The 14614-nt window shown below is 55.0% G+C and overlaps 3 protein-coding genes across 3 annotated transcripts; all 3 read left to right on the top strand.

Annotated features, from left to right (window-relative positions):
* Positions 1-5: 5 nt before the first annotated feature.
* SODALDRAFT_317795 (non-ribosomal peptide synthetase) lies at positions 6-3946 on the top strand. Its single transcript, XM_028609361.1, has 7 exons — positions 6-614; positions 706-840; positions 922-1004; positions 1077-1180; positions 1273-1557; positions 1624-1717; positions 1787-3946. The coding sequence occupies exons 1-7, from the start codon at positions 38-40 to the stop codon at positions 3569-3571; spliced, it is 3063 nt and encodes a 1020-aa protein (XP_028462992.1). The 5' UTR covers positions 6-37; the 3' UTR covers positions 3572-3946.
* A 2579-nt stretch (positions 3947-6525) lies between these two features.
* SODALDRAFT_337756 (hypothetical protein) lies at positions 6526-9808 on the top strand (the record flags this gene model as incomplete). The annotated part of the gene is made up of 2 exons (XM_028612721.1): positions 6526-6614; positions 6691-9808. 2 exons carry the CDS (start codon positions 6526-6528, stop codon positions 9806-9808), a joined length of 3207 nt encoding a protein of 1068 aa, XP_028462991.1.
* Positions 9809-10928: 1120 nt separating this feature from the next.
* On the top strand, positions 10929-12529 carry SODALDRAFT_329366 (mitochondrial phosphate carrier protein-like protein). Its single transcript, XM_028610920.1, has 4 exons — positions 10929-11216; positions 11379-11798; positions 11893-12228; positions 12367-12529. The coding sequence occupies exons 1-4, from the start codon at positions 11038-11040 to the stop codon at positions 12413-12415; spliced, it is 984 nt and encodes a 327-aa protein (XP_028462990.1). The 5' UTR covers positions 10929-11037; the 3' UTR covers positions 12416-12529.
* The last annotated feature ends 2085 nt before the right edge of the window (positions 12530-14614 follow it).

Here is a 14614-nt window from a genome sequence, read left to right as displayed (position 1 = left end):
CCCCCATCTTTAACCCCTTCTCAATCATCTACCTACCATGGAGCCGGCCTCCTCGGTGAGGAACACCTCCACAGGAAGGGTCATGCCTCCCGACTCCTTCGTCTTCGGCCCTCAGGCGCACCCAAAGTTCGACACCGTCACAGCAGCCTTCTTCCATCAAGCGACAGCCCACCCAGATGTCGTGGCGGCGCGGGATCTCTCGGCCCGGCCCCCGCGCGAGATCACGTACAGCGATCTGGCGCGCCGCAGTGCGCGGCTCTCGCATAGGCTGCGGCAGCTTGGCGTCGTCCCGGGCGATCGGGTGCCCCTGGTCGTCAAGAGGGGCATCGACATGCTGGTCGGCATTGTGGCCATCCTCACGTGCGGCGCGCAGTATGTTCCACTCGACGGCGGCGTTGTTCCAGACTCATCGCTGCGTTTCGCTCTGGAACAAGCCGGCGGACACACTGTCTTGGCCCTGAGGTCCACTCGTCACCGGTTGCTAGACACGGGTGTGCGCAATGTCTTGGCCATTGACGAGCCAGAGGGCGTTGAGCAGGATCTTCCTGAAATGCACACTACTCCGCAGAACCTGGCGACTCCAGATAATGGCTGCTATATTATTTACACGTCGGGTAAGTAGCGAATGCCCCAACCCCCTATAGTGGAGTGAAAGAGTGGGAAAAGAAACGAGGGGTTGACGGCGCTGACGGTTTATCCTTACAGGCACCACGGGCACACCCAAGGGTGTCGACGTTACGCACCGTAACGTTACCAACCTGATCTGTCTCTCACCCGGCAATCTTGGAATCACTAGTGGCAGTCGGGTTGGCCAGATCCTTAACATCAGCTTTGATATGGGTGAGTGCTGATCCCGTTGCTTTGCCGACCCTACCCCTTTCGGTCAAATTTGTTCCGTCACTGACGATATGTCCATGATAGCCGCCTGGGAGATGCTTGGCAGTCTCTGCAACGGAGGCACTTTAATCCTGCGAGGCTCCAACTGGGCCGAAGCTCTTCAGCAGGTGAGTATCGATCTCTTCCCCCCACCCAGGAGATGGTGGGACACACAGTATCTAACCGAGGACCGGCGATAGATGGACGTTTTGATTTGCACCCCCAGCATTCTGGCCAAGTACAATCCTCAAGACTATCCTAGCATCAGGACCGTCGCTACTGCAGGAGAGCCAAGCTCTCAAAGGTACGTGCCATTCTGTTCCCAATCTCTTGTTCTCATCTTCCTTGTGCTCCCATTTGATTCGTGGGAACTGACGACGGGTGTGCTTCTATCAGGCTTGCCGACACCTGGGCCACGCATGGCACGTACTACAACTGCTGCGGTCCGACTGAGACCACCATTGTCAACACCATGCACCCGCATGTTCCTGGACAACCCCTGTCGATCGGGAAACCCACGCCGAACAACAACGTCTATATCCTTAGCGAGGACGGCGTCCCTGTGGCCGTCGGTGAGCCGGGCGTCATGTGGGCCGGGGGCCTCGGTGTGACTCGTGGTTATGTCAAGCTGCCGGAGAAGACGGCGGAGAAATACCTGCCTGATCCATTCAAAAACGATGGGTGAGTATTAGAGAAAAGGGATTCCGTCATGCAGACCCGAGGCCATGTAGCTGACACGCTGCACAGCTCTATGATGTACAACACCGGTGATCTCTGCCGCTGGATGCCCGATGGTACCATCGACATCCTCGGTCGTGCAGATGACCAGATCAAGATCAAGGTACGTGGTTGGGTTGTAATGGAACTCCTCTATCCTCTCCCTCTCACTCACACTTGCTCATTGTACCAGGGCTTCCGGGTTGAGCTGGATGGCGTGACTGCGTCGATGAACTCTTGCCCCGCCGTCGGCCGTGCCGCGGCCCTCCTAATCGGCGACGCCATCCACGGCTTTGTTACCCCTGAACACTGCGACCTCGATGTTCTCAGGGAACATGTCAAGGGCCGGCAGCCGTACTACGCTGTGCCGAGCGAGTTCCACCGACTCGCGGCGTTGCCTCTCACGCCCAACGGGAAAATCGACAAGAAGGCGCTGAAGGAGATTGCTGCGGTGCCGGCTCAGGATGACACGGCCACCATCTGCGAGAAGGCCTCCGCGAAATCTATCCACTCCAAGATCACGATGGTGGAGAAGACGCGTGATCGGGCTGAGTCGTCGGCCTCCAGCATGACCGAAGTCGACTCCTCGGCCTCGAGCGTCGCCGAGGTCGATTCTTCCGCCTCGAGCATGACGGAGAAGGTCGATCTCGATGACGATATCCCCGACAAGAAGCGCCGCCAACCTTTCCGCGGCCTCTGGCACCGGGTGCTCATCGTTTACCGTCGGCTCTTCACGCTGGTCGGCCTCTTCAACATCGCGGCTGCCGTGGCTCTCGTGCTCACCGGCGTCCAGCGGGAGTGGCTCAGCACGCTCACTGCCATCAACTTGGTCACGGCCGTGCTGATACGGCAAGACTTTGTGATCAACGCGCTCTACACCATTACCTGCAGCGTACCGACATCCTGGCCCCTTTTCATCCGGAAGCGCTGCGCCAAGATCTACCATCTCGGGGGCGTGCATTCGGGCGCTGCCGTTTGTGCCGGTCTCTGGCTCCTCGCCGCCAACGTCAGCGATGAAGTCTGTCTGTTCACGCAGTGCAACGCCAACGGCTGGGACAAGGCGTCCCTGGCGGCCAAGGTGATATCCTGGATGTTGTCGGGTCTCTTCGTGGTCATGTTTGCTCTCGCCTACCCGTCTATCCGGAAACACTACCACAACCTGTTCGAGAAGACGCACCGATTCGTCGGCTGGACCATGCTCGGCCTCTTCTGGGTCCAGGTCGTCCTCGCGGCCAACGACACGCGCGGCGACCTGCGGCTCGGTGCTGCCTGCATCCGCTCCCCGCCTTTCTGGCTGCTGGTCGTGGCGACGCTGAGCATCGCCTCCTCCTGGTTCTTCCTGCGCAAGGTCCCCGTGGACGCCGAGGTCCTGTCCAACCACGCGGTCCGGCTGCACTTCGACTACACGGTCCCCGTCAACGGGTCGTTCATGCGGCTGTCGCACCGCCCCTTGCTCGAGTGGCACTCGTTCGCCACCATCCCCGCGCCCGAGGCCGTTCACGGCCGGCCGAAAGGGTACTCCCTCGTGGTCTCGGCCGCGGGCGACTGGACCAAGGCGTGCATCGAGAAACCGCCCTCGCACGTCTGGGTGCGAGGCGTGCCGGTGTGCGGGGTGATGCGGATCCTGACGCTGTTCAACCGCGTGGTGCTCATCGCGACAGGATCGGGCATCGGGCCCATGCTGGGCCACATCCAGGACCCTTCGTGCGAGATGCGGCTCATCTGGTCGACGCCGCGGCCCGAGGTGACGTTCGGCGAGAAGTTTGTGGCCACGATTCGCCGGCACAGCCCCGACGCGGTGATCCACGATACCAAGGCGCTGGGCCGGCCGGACTTGGTCAGGATGGGGTATAACCTGGCCAAGAGCATCAAGGCGGAGGCGGTAATCATTATTGCGAATGAGAAGATTACCAAGAAGGTTGTTTATGGCCTTGAGACGCGGGGAGTCTCTGCCTATGGTGCCATCTGGGACAGCTGAGCCGTTCTCATTCGGGTGTATGGTCTTGAGTGTCAGGAAGTTTGAAAAGGGGCGTTATTTATTTCTTGCTTGGGAGGGATTGATTGATACTTTGGAGGTTTGCTCTTGTCGACTTCTTCTGTCTTTGGTCAGCGAGTCTTGTTTTTCGTTGTTTTGCTATTGGTTTTTGTTTTCGCTTGTAGAGGTCGGGTCATGCTTTTCCACTGTCTACTCTTATTCCGCTGTTAGCGAATGTTTCTGTTGGCGTTCGCGTTCTCTTCCATTTCTGCTCACTTTCTGTCATTTGCTGTGGCAGAGTTAAGGAGATGGTGGTATAGCAGGCAGATATCCTCTTGTATTCAGGTTGGCAACTTGGAGTCTTGAGTTAATAGCAACATTGTCTCGTTCATCAAGCGTCTATTTGCTGTGACCAGGGAAAATAAATTATGATAACGCGTAGCTTGAGGGGAAACACAGTAACCATTCGCCAAGTGACCTACAAGAACAACAACCAAAAAGAAGCAAAAGGGCAGCGAGAACATAGAACGGACCGCACTGCGAGGCCATCAAGATTTTGTTATGGGACATGGAAAAGCGGGTACATGACACAGGTACAGGTACGGATTCCCCAAGTCACCAAAATAAACCACCAATGGCTCTCCTCACAACAACTGCCGATGCGATAGAGCAATCTGATATTCTGCTCTGGGAGAACTACGGCATAACATACGTTGTACTTATTGATGCTTATTTCCACAATAATTAACTGTACTGACGATAGTATTTGTCTTGGCAACTGTACATGCCTGCTCTTCAAGTATTGTACCTTGTACCAATTTGGTGCGGTACCTGGGCTGGTACGAACTTAGCCTTAGTGACCCACTTCTTGAGGTCCCCGAATCAAAACATGTTGGCCCGGGGCTTATGCCGCCCACCTACTCTAAATGGGCAACGCCAGTGATGTGATTGGACCCGGGGAACCGTCACGTACCTGCCGGTTCCTGGACGACCTCAGGTACCTTACGGGACGCGACATATGGGCTCAAAAAAGATGGGTTTCTTTGCTGTATTTCCGCCGTAGCCTAATATCTAAGCCTCTCAAACATTTATACGGTCAGGAATGGAAGGTATGACCGGTGCAAAATCCGCGGGTGTACGCAGACCTTTGTTCTCCTTCAGGAACACTCTTATCAAGACCATCCATCTTCACCACCGGCCAACGCTCAAGAAGACGAAGAAGTATCGGACTTGTCGAGTTCACATTCAGATCAGTCAAATCAACACCTCAAAATCAAGAAGATCAATGGCTGGACTGCCTTTGTGGGCGCAACTTCCCACCAAACAAGCTCAAGCTCTGGTCCTACCCACGACGAACCCGAATCAACAGAGATAATTTGGCCTGGTGAAAGACCCCCGAGAAAGTTCTTCTCATGTGCCCTCTGCTTTACTACGCGGGTAAGGGGAAGCCGGCCTTACTGTGCACGTTGCACCAAGGTCCTTGCGTTGTCGCGCACTCGGAAAGTCACTCGGGAAGACACTCGGAAAGACAACGGGATGTGTGTCTGGTGTCTTGTTAAGCAGACTGAAAACTCTTGGGTTTGTGGAGAATGTCGGAGGTGCTTAAGGCTGGGTGAGAGGAACAAAAGCGTGAATGATGATGGGCAGAAATATATGGACGAAGACTCGGAGGGTTGACGAGGATCCTACATGTTCGGGTGAGAGTGGTGTTACTGTAGGTGACTTTGATTCTTGTGAAACCAGGAACTTGGAGGAGAATATGCCCAAATGCATGTACGGTCAAACCTTTCTATTTTGCTTTGGGTGGAGTCTGGGGACTAACACCATGGATGGCGCAACATGAAGATATACGGATTTGGATTGGCACGTTCTGGGATAGTCATGATAATCTGTAGTAGTAGGCAGTTACTTGTTCATACCAATGACAGAAATCGGAGTCTTTTATACCGATGTCTTCCATTCAGAGACTCCCAAGTAAGTTAAAGTCCAATGTCTGGCTGGAGACTCAGCTGTCTTCGCGCCTTTCGATCCATCAAGAATCGCAGACTCGGGGCACAGGAAGGCCAAGACCGGGGGAAACAAGTTGCCAGAGCATGGTATCTGCCAAGAGGCAAGTTGGCATCTTATTAGAGACTGTCTGCCTCTTTATATACCTACTTGACCAAGTATTCCTGAGTATCCATTTGAGCATCTGTATGGGGGCCAGTTAGCAGGGCTTACCCCAACTGTCGGGCTCTGGGAATGGGACCTTTCCCCGCAGATACAGTGGGTATGCGTAAAGCACTGTCCACGACACCTGGTAATTACTCGTCCCCGCCCCAATAACCGGTGAATTCCACCAATCGGTTTTAGAGTGGGGGGCATACGGTATACACATACCGTGTCACACTGTATTTTCCTGTGTATGGCTGGTGTGACCTCTCCGCCAAACTCTCCGTGATTCTCTTCAGGATATACTGTGTATACGTTGTAGGCACCTGACTGTTTCTTCCTCCTTTCACGGAGACTTCCACCCCCACAACTCGTTTTTTATTTTGTTTCGTCCCCTCCCGTTGGCTCAGCGGCACTCCTACAGTAAGCACCAGTCAGAAGCCCCCGTAAATTGCCAGGCCCCAGGACAAGGCTGGGCGGCAGATCTTCTCCTATCACAGGCTATATGCCCTGTTTGTGGAGAGTTGGTGGGATGGCGACAGACAGGGAGAATGGATCGTCAGCGTGCAGAATCTTGAATCCAAATTGATTCTTCGTCGTTCAACCCTCTCGTTGTCGCATCAACTCAACCACCGACCGCCGAACGTCGACCATCAACTATTAGCCCTTAACCACCCCCCCTTGGCCCTTTGCCTATCGCCCTTCGCTTAGGCGCGACACCGATACCGATATTCAGGTTATTCAGGTTAGGGTATCGACCATACCGTGAACCAAAGGTGGGTGGCAATGGGAGAGCTGTCGCCGATATGAGCGCAGCGCCGGCCCCACCGAAGCAGATTCGCTTCGTACACAGTCAAGGACAACCTCCCTCCAAAAGGCGGAGGATTAATGCTGCGTGAGTAGAGCCTCTACTCTCGACTAGAAGCTTTTTCGAACATCTCGGACTAACTTGGATACATCCCATCCCACAGTTGCTTGACCTGCCGCAAGCGAAAGACAAAGTGCGCAGGCGAGCGTCCTGCTTGCTCGACCTGTACGAAGAACGGCCACGAATGCCTGGGCTATCCCGAATGCTCCGAAAAGAAACCGATGGTCAACGGGCCCGGCAACAACGGTGGAAAGGGAACACAGACCGCCCCCGAGGACGAGGAGCAGTACGAGGGGGAAGAGGAGGTATATAAGGAAGGAGAAGGCGATGAGGATCACAAGGGTCGTTGGAAGCCGAGCGAGAGCCCAGCGAAATTCGTCCCCGATAATGTGAACAATATTAATACGAAGAAACCTCGTCCAAATGACGCCAATACGCTTTCTCCCGACGCCATACGACGGCGGCACCTGTCGACGGTCCATGAGACGAGAGATCCGTCGTTGCAGTCCCAACCTCAACCTCTACGCCAGCATCACCAACAAGAACAGCAACAACAGAAACGGGAAGACTGGCAGGAATATGGCCAGGACCGCAACCGAACCCCGTCGACGGCGGACAACCAAAGCACCAGCAGCCGATCTCCCATCCTACTCCACAGGGAAAGACTAGAGAGCCACAGAGTTCCCTACTTCCGCTACTTTGGCCCTACCGCTATCGTTCCCGGCTACAAGCAGATGGTCGTCGCTGTGAGGGACAGGAGACGGAGTGCAGGTGCCGGCTCCGCTTCTTGCACGGGCAGCTCCCCAAGCTCGGGGAGTCCACATGTAGGTATACTTCCTGGTCAGACGTTGGGGACTGTTTCTCTGGCCGACAGCGACGGGACATGCATCAGCGAAGATCTCCCCTTTTACGACGTCAGCGATCCTGCCCCCGTTTCACCTTTCACCCTCCACCTTCTAAGGCTCTTCTTCGTCCACTTGGGTTCCAGTTATCCTTTCCTCAAGGAGGAGAGGTTCACCCGCATGGTCCGGGAAAAGAACGTCGAACCGATCCTCGTCGACGCCGTCTGTGCCCTCTCGGCTCGATTCTCCGATGCCCCCCAGTTTACCCGAGACGTTAAACTGGCGAGGTCCGAGTACGGCCAGCAGTACGCCCAGCGTGCCAAGGCAGCCACCGTCGACACTTTTGCCGTCCCTTCGGTGGGGGCTGTGCAGGCCATGCTGATGATGGCCTATGAGGGTTTCGGCGCCGACCAGGATAGCGCCCTGTGGATGTACCTCGGTCTGGCTATCCGCATGGCAGTGGATCTGGGGCTGCATACCATGGTGGGTGTCAGGTATCAAGGGGAGAAAGACCCCTGGTACGTCCGCCACGGGCTCCGCAAGGTCGAGGGCGAGAACACCACTGCCGACGCCGACGCCAACACCGACGCCGACGCCGGTCTCCACGACTCACCACATCGCGAGGGCTCCCTCACTCGTGAGGAGCAGGTGGAGGTCGAGCAGGAGCGCCTCGACACCTTCTGGGCCGTCTTCATGCTGGACCGCGTCATCTCCTCCGGCACCGGCCGACCTGTGACCTTTCGCGACGACGACTTTGAATTTAACCTCCCTCCTCCCGCGGTCGATCCGTTTTCGGGATGGCCCGCTCCCTTCCCCAGCTTTCTGCGCATCGTCCACCTCTATGGCCGGGTCTCGGATGTGCTCAACAACATCCACGACGCCAAAGACTTGACCAAAGACAAGTGGAACAAGCTGTCGCTCATGGAACACGAGCTCACCCGGCTGTACCAGAACCAGGATGACCGGCTGCATTTCAACGTGACCAACTTCAAGTTCTACCTGGGCGCCGGCCAGGGCACCACCTTCATCCTGCTCCATTTCTGGTTCCACGCCCTCGTCATCATCCTCCACCAGCCCACCCTGCTGACCCCCTTTGGCTCCCTGAATCGCTCCCACCAGCTGCTGCCCAACAGTCGCGAGCTGTCCATGTCGAGCGCGAAAACCATCGCCGACATACTTTCGTTTGCCGAACTGATCGGCCCGACGAGCTTCATCGGGAACCCTTTTACCTCGCAGCCCATGTACATCGCCGCCTGCGCTTTCTTGATGGAATCGGCGGCCATGGCGTCGCAGCCCGCATCCCGTGGGCCCTCGCCGGACAGGGATGATCGTCGTACTAGGCCTAGGCCCTGGCCGGGCGATGATGCTGCTGCTACGGCGGCGAGTGCGAGCCAGGCCAAGGCGTCGTCAACGAAACACTCGCTGCTCGCCTCGGCGGCGAACCAGAACTACGCCCGGTGCTACAGCTCCTTGAAGCAACTCTGCACCTATTGGGGCGGCGCCAAGTACATCCTGACAGCACTCGACCAGAAATCCAAAGGCATATGGGATTGCGAGACGTACACGCACGAAGAATACGAGAGCACCAAGACCACGCCGCGTCGGGAGTCCTCCTTCGGCCACCTCCCGCCGCCGCATTTCGAGATGAACCCGGCGTCGCCCAACCTACCGCCGTTTGCGTGGTCCCTGGCCGGCACGACCAATTCGCCCAATTCAAATCTGACGCTGATGTATCAGAACATGCAGCCTGGCAGCAGGTCGCACGCGAACCCGAACCCGTCCATGGCTCCTGCTCCGCCCCTGCAGCCGAACTTGGGAAGCCCGTCGTCACCGTCTCCCGCGGGAACCATGTCATACGACCCTACGCGGCAGAGTTACGCCGGCTCTCAATCCCCGTTCACCACGACGTACGCCCAGGCCGCGACTTCGGCTGTGCTGCAACACTCGCCACGCGGATCGCGGGTTCAGGGTCGCCCGGCGCCTTTCCACCCTTCCCCTTCACAGCACACCTCTGGCTTTGATGCACCAATGCTACAGCCCCCGACGCCGGCGTCATCGAACGCACTCGCGGGTGATGCCGCGCAGGGCTCCGTGGCGGGAGGCATGACGTCGACGGGGATATACGACGCGAGTTTCCCCGGAGCGAACTATTCCTATGTCGGCCAGGGAGGGATGGGACCTCTTGGGGACGTGATTACTTTTGATAACCCGATCGAGATTGGTTCGCTTGGCATGTCCAGCAATACGATACCGCAGTGGTACGAGTACCTGCCGGGCGATGTCCTGGGTCTGTTCGATCATGGTAGTAACATGAACGGAGGGGGAATGGGTGGTGATGATATAGACGGCGGTAATGGTTCTGGTGGCGGCCGGAGATGAGCGATATTGATGAAAGAGATGATGATGATTGTGCTTATGTTGTTAACGTTATGACTGTTGTTGTCCTCTTGGGTAGGATGCATCTTGTCTGGGTTTTTGGAAGGGGTTTGCGTTCACTGGCATATGTGATACCACTTGTCCAACGGTTCATGTTGGCTCTGGAGGGAGGACACATTGGATTATGGGGATCAATAGGGAAGGATATCGGAGTTGAGGCGATATATTGGAGATACCTGACTGGTAATACACTTCATGACACAGCATTTATATGAGGTTTGTCTTGGGGCTACTTGCTGTTCTTGGATACATCATACAGCTGGGAATGGAAGCGCACACCCAAGGATTTCCGATAAACCATCTTTCTATCCTACACAGTTTGTATACATCCTGAATCGTAAGAGAAACCCGTTCGAAGCCAAGTAAGAACACTGCGGTAAAGGATTCAGGATAAGGGGCTAACCAGCCCACTAAGACCTTGGTCGACTCTCCGAGGTAGGAAGTGGGTCGGAATGAGAATGGAATGATCGGGAAGTCAATAAAAGAGAACGAAATTATATGAAAATCAGGTCGTGTCTGATATATTATATAAATTATATAATATAAAAGAAGAAATATCGAATTCTGGCACCATGAAAGACGTGAAGTCCGCTGATTAGTAATTCCGGATCTAGCGGGCTTTGTCCGAACTTCGTGCCCGATAAGACCGATATGACGTGTTAGCCGGACGCTTCGGTAAAACTTTGACTCGAAGACAGGGGCAAGATTTTCCGAGCGTCCAATAAAACGCCAAAGCCTCGCCATTCAAGGAGAGTGAATACCCGAGTAATCCCGAGCCAGGGGTGGGTCAACGGGAGACCAGCAGGCAAGGGTTTTTACATGCAGCCAATAGGAGAGTTAGACGGGATCTTTAAGTGGATCCATAGACCGAAAATTAACCAATCTGCCAGAACCGCCAGGGGACGGAAGGGAAGGACGAAAAAAGTCTCAAAGCACGTAGGTACTTCGACGTCCCAGCCTTCCTTCTTCTTACTCCTGTCCCTTTTTCTGTTATTTTTTTTTTTCGTCTCCTTCTCAATTTTCCTTACTCCAGGAATAAACCACTCTCAACTCCATCCCGCCACGATACCCTTGCCCGGTGCTGTCGTGACGATAATTCTCTCCGCTCGCCCCTCTAATTCATTGTCTGGTTTCTTCTGTTTCCCGTTTTCTCCCCCCCAACAACCGACACAATGGCCTCCGCCGCCGCTCCTCCTTCCACGGGTTCTCCCAAGGTCAATGCCGCCATCGAGAAGGCGGCTGCTGCCGTCCCTACTCCCACCCGCACCGGCGTTGACCTCTACGCCCGCTTCGCGCTTGCCGGTGCTCTCGGCTGCTCCATCACCCACGGTGCCCTGACTCCCGTCGATGTGTAAGTTCCATCTCTTTGCATTCTACCTGTCGCTATCTCCCGACTCCCTACCAATCCATCAATTGGATCGGCACATGGAAAGAGCGTCAACTGGAGACCAGGACCGTGTGAGAGTAACGCAACAAGTAACGCAATTGCTGACGTCTGCCTTCCTTTGTCCAGCGTCAAGACTCGCATCCAGCTCGATCCCGCCAAGTACAACCGTGGCATGATCGGCGGCTTCAAGCAGGTCATCCAGAGTGAAGGTGCCGGTGCTCTGCTTACCGGCTTCGGTCCCACCTTCGCCGGCTACTTCGTCCAGGGCGCCCTGAAATTCGGCGGTTACGAGTTCTTCAAGCAGCAGAACATCAACCTCCTCGGCCTCGAGACCGCGTCCCAGTACCGCACTGCCGTCTACCTCGGCTCTTCCGCCCTCGCCGAGTTCTTCGCCGATATTGCCCTCTGCCCCCTTGAGGCCACCCGTATCCGTCTCGTCTCTGATCCCACGTACGCCAACGGCCTCATTGGCGGCTTCTCCAAGATCCTGAAGAATGAGGGTATTGGCGCCTTCTACGCCGGTTTCGGCCCCATCTGCTTCAAGCAGTGAGTAACCTTGCACACATCTCTCTGCTCTCTCTCTTCCGCCCCCTTTTGTAACGTCCCCTGTTGTCAGACAACGCTAACTCAACAACCTCAGGATCCCCTACACCATGGCCAAGTTCGTCGTCTACGAAAAGGCCGCCGAGGCCATCTACCGCGTCTACCCCAAGAACACCCTCTCCGACGGCGCCAACACCGTCGTCAACCTGTCCGCCGGTCTCCTTGCCGGTCTCGCTGCCGCTGTCATCTCCCAGCCCGCCGACACCATGCTCTCCAAGATCAACAAGACCAAGGGCCTCCCCGGCGAGAGCACCACCAGCCGCCTCATCAAGATCGGCAAGGAGCTCGGCCTCCGCGGCTCTTTCACCGGCCTGCCTGCCCGTCTCTTCATGGTTGGCAGTTTAACTGCGGGACAATTCGCCATTTACGGAAAGTATGTTTTCGCTCGCGTCCTTCCTTCCCCACATATTGGTCTTTCTGCCGTTTCCTGGTTGCCATTCCCATCCCCATCGCTATCCCGATGTGGCCGGTCCGTTTCGCACTCTTGCTGACCCACGGTTTGTTCATGCAGATTCAAGGCTTTGGCAGGAGCCAGTTCTGGCGTAGAGCTCGCGAAATAATGACCGTTTTCTCGAGATGAATGGCCGCGATCTTCTCCGGGACGACGTCCGCAGTCAGCGAGATGAAGATGTGGAATATAGACGGTAGACGCACCAAAAAAAAAAAAAAAAAAAAGACGCATGAGGGATTGGCAATGACAAGCAAGTGGACTGGGGTCTTCTCTTCGATGGGAGAGATGGCAGTGGGGACAAAAAGGGGGCCAACGACGGCGCGCAGATCGGTAATAAGAACTTCGAACGATGCGCACCCATGCAAGGAGCAAGGAGCTCGCATCGGCAACCAAGCATTGCCTTTTCGGCGTCGGAGACGGGGGACTGCGTGTCCTATTTTTTTTTTCTGGTTATATGGCTTGTTGCTTGTTATTCTGTTTTCTCTGGCATGGAACGGTCGGCTCTCTGAGGATGGGGAACTCGTCCGGAAAACACCCTGGCTAGATACCCCTTTGTCCCCCTGAGTTGCTACATTTTTCCTTTTTCTCTTGGACGACCGAAACGGCTTTGCTTTGCGCTTGCATAGATCGCAGCATAGGGCAGAGACCTAGATGTGGGAGGTTGTAGACCTGCCAATTAGAGAGAGTTGTACAATAAATAGACGATGGTTTCCCGCCTAGATTGTCCTTCTGTCCGTGTCGTGGGCCAACCGGTCTTACGCGACTACCAACGAAGCGTACTCCACGACGCCCTCCTCCTGCAGACTTCTTCTGCGATAGGCGGACCACGGCTCACTGGAATAAAGGCTGCTGGTTGTTCAACGCTTCGCGGCCCCGCGGACCCCATCTTACCTTGACTTACACCGCTCGTTATTGCTGCGTTATTCCTAATGCCGCCCTATTCCGCCAACATACACCCGCCTACATTTGCATGGTTTGGATTTTCGCCTATATCACCGGTTTTGCTTGTTTCTTAATGGTTTTCGGCTTACTTATTACACTGTGGACGCACTGTATTCCGTGTATGCAAACAAGGGCGGACGTATTAGGCGTCCTTTGCTCTTCTTAGGGATGTCTGAGAATACTGCCACTACTACCCATAAACGAAAGCATTCGACGCGAGTTTGAAGGCCCGAATATATTATATGCTTTACCCCCTATTAAATAATATTACGAATAACAAGGACGACCACGACCACGACCATGGAACGACCACCATAAGGACGACAACGGCGACGATTCCGGTACCGACAAAGTAATAACCCTAAGTGGTACATCGTAGGGAGTGGATGACTGTGGAGTCATGACTTCATACTTCGTGCTTGGCATGATGTCCCTGGAAAGTTATACTGGTGTCTGCTTTGGGTGATTCTCGCGAGCAGTCGTCCTGTGCCTGGGACTTGTTTACCAATGGAGTACGAAGTGTTACGGGATACTTTATAATACCGAGGCGCGTAGTCGATCTGACTACCTAGTATCAACCTTCCCTTAATGCTGCAGAAGTTATATAACCGCCTACATCACTATGTAATTAATTACTCCTAAGGAGTTTTCGGCGGAACATTTTGTCAAGAGACTCCAAGTGGTTTGCCCGTGACAGGTACCTTAGTGAGACCGAGACAATGGGAGCGATGATCTCCACCCGATGAAGTTCTTCCACGGTATTCTAGGGCTTCTGGCTTTGTCACTTGTACTAGGTAGGTACATATTACTCCGGACGGGATAGGTAGGTACTTCGTGCTCTGTTCCATCTCCAGACCCCATCTCCAACGGTTAGTGCGGGGACGAGGCACCCAGCCAACCACAGCAAACGCTACCGCTTCTCTCCACCTGCTCTCCACAAACACCTGACCATCACCAGGCACCTGCTCCCCAGTATCCAGGTCAAACTCGGACGGGGGCAGGAGAAAGGGAGAGGAAGGGACATTGAACCATAGGGGATGATGTAGCCCCGCAATGGAAAGGCGAAAATGGGACAGTACGACCCTTCGCACTATGACATACCTACGAAGCACATTGATGTGTATATGTACGGACTGACAACGATAGAACATCCTCTCATCTTTAATTATTCCTTCTTATTCCTCCTTATGTACGCCTTCTCCCCCGCGTACCGGTACATTTGCTGCGGAGGTAGATTCTTATGCCGTCACGTCCGTCGGTCTGGTAGCCAACCATAGGTCCCTGTTCTTCGTTTATAAGATACCTTCACTTTCCTCCTCGCCCTCCTCTTCACCTCCGCATTGCCTTTTTGGGTCTTTTCCCTTTG

The sequence above is a fragment of the Sodiomyces alkalinus genome (genome assembly GCF_003711515.1).
Source record: "Sodiomyces alkalinus F11 unplaced genomic scaffold SODALscaffold_12, whole genome shotgun sequence".
Classification (NCBI taxonomy): domain Eukaryota; kingdom Fungi; phylum Ascomycota; class Sordariomycetes; order Glomerellales; family Plectosphaerellaceae; genus Sodiomyces; species Sodiomyces alkalinus.
This window is presented reverse-complemented; position numbering and strand designations above follow the sequence as displayed.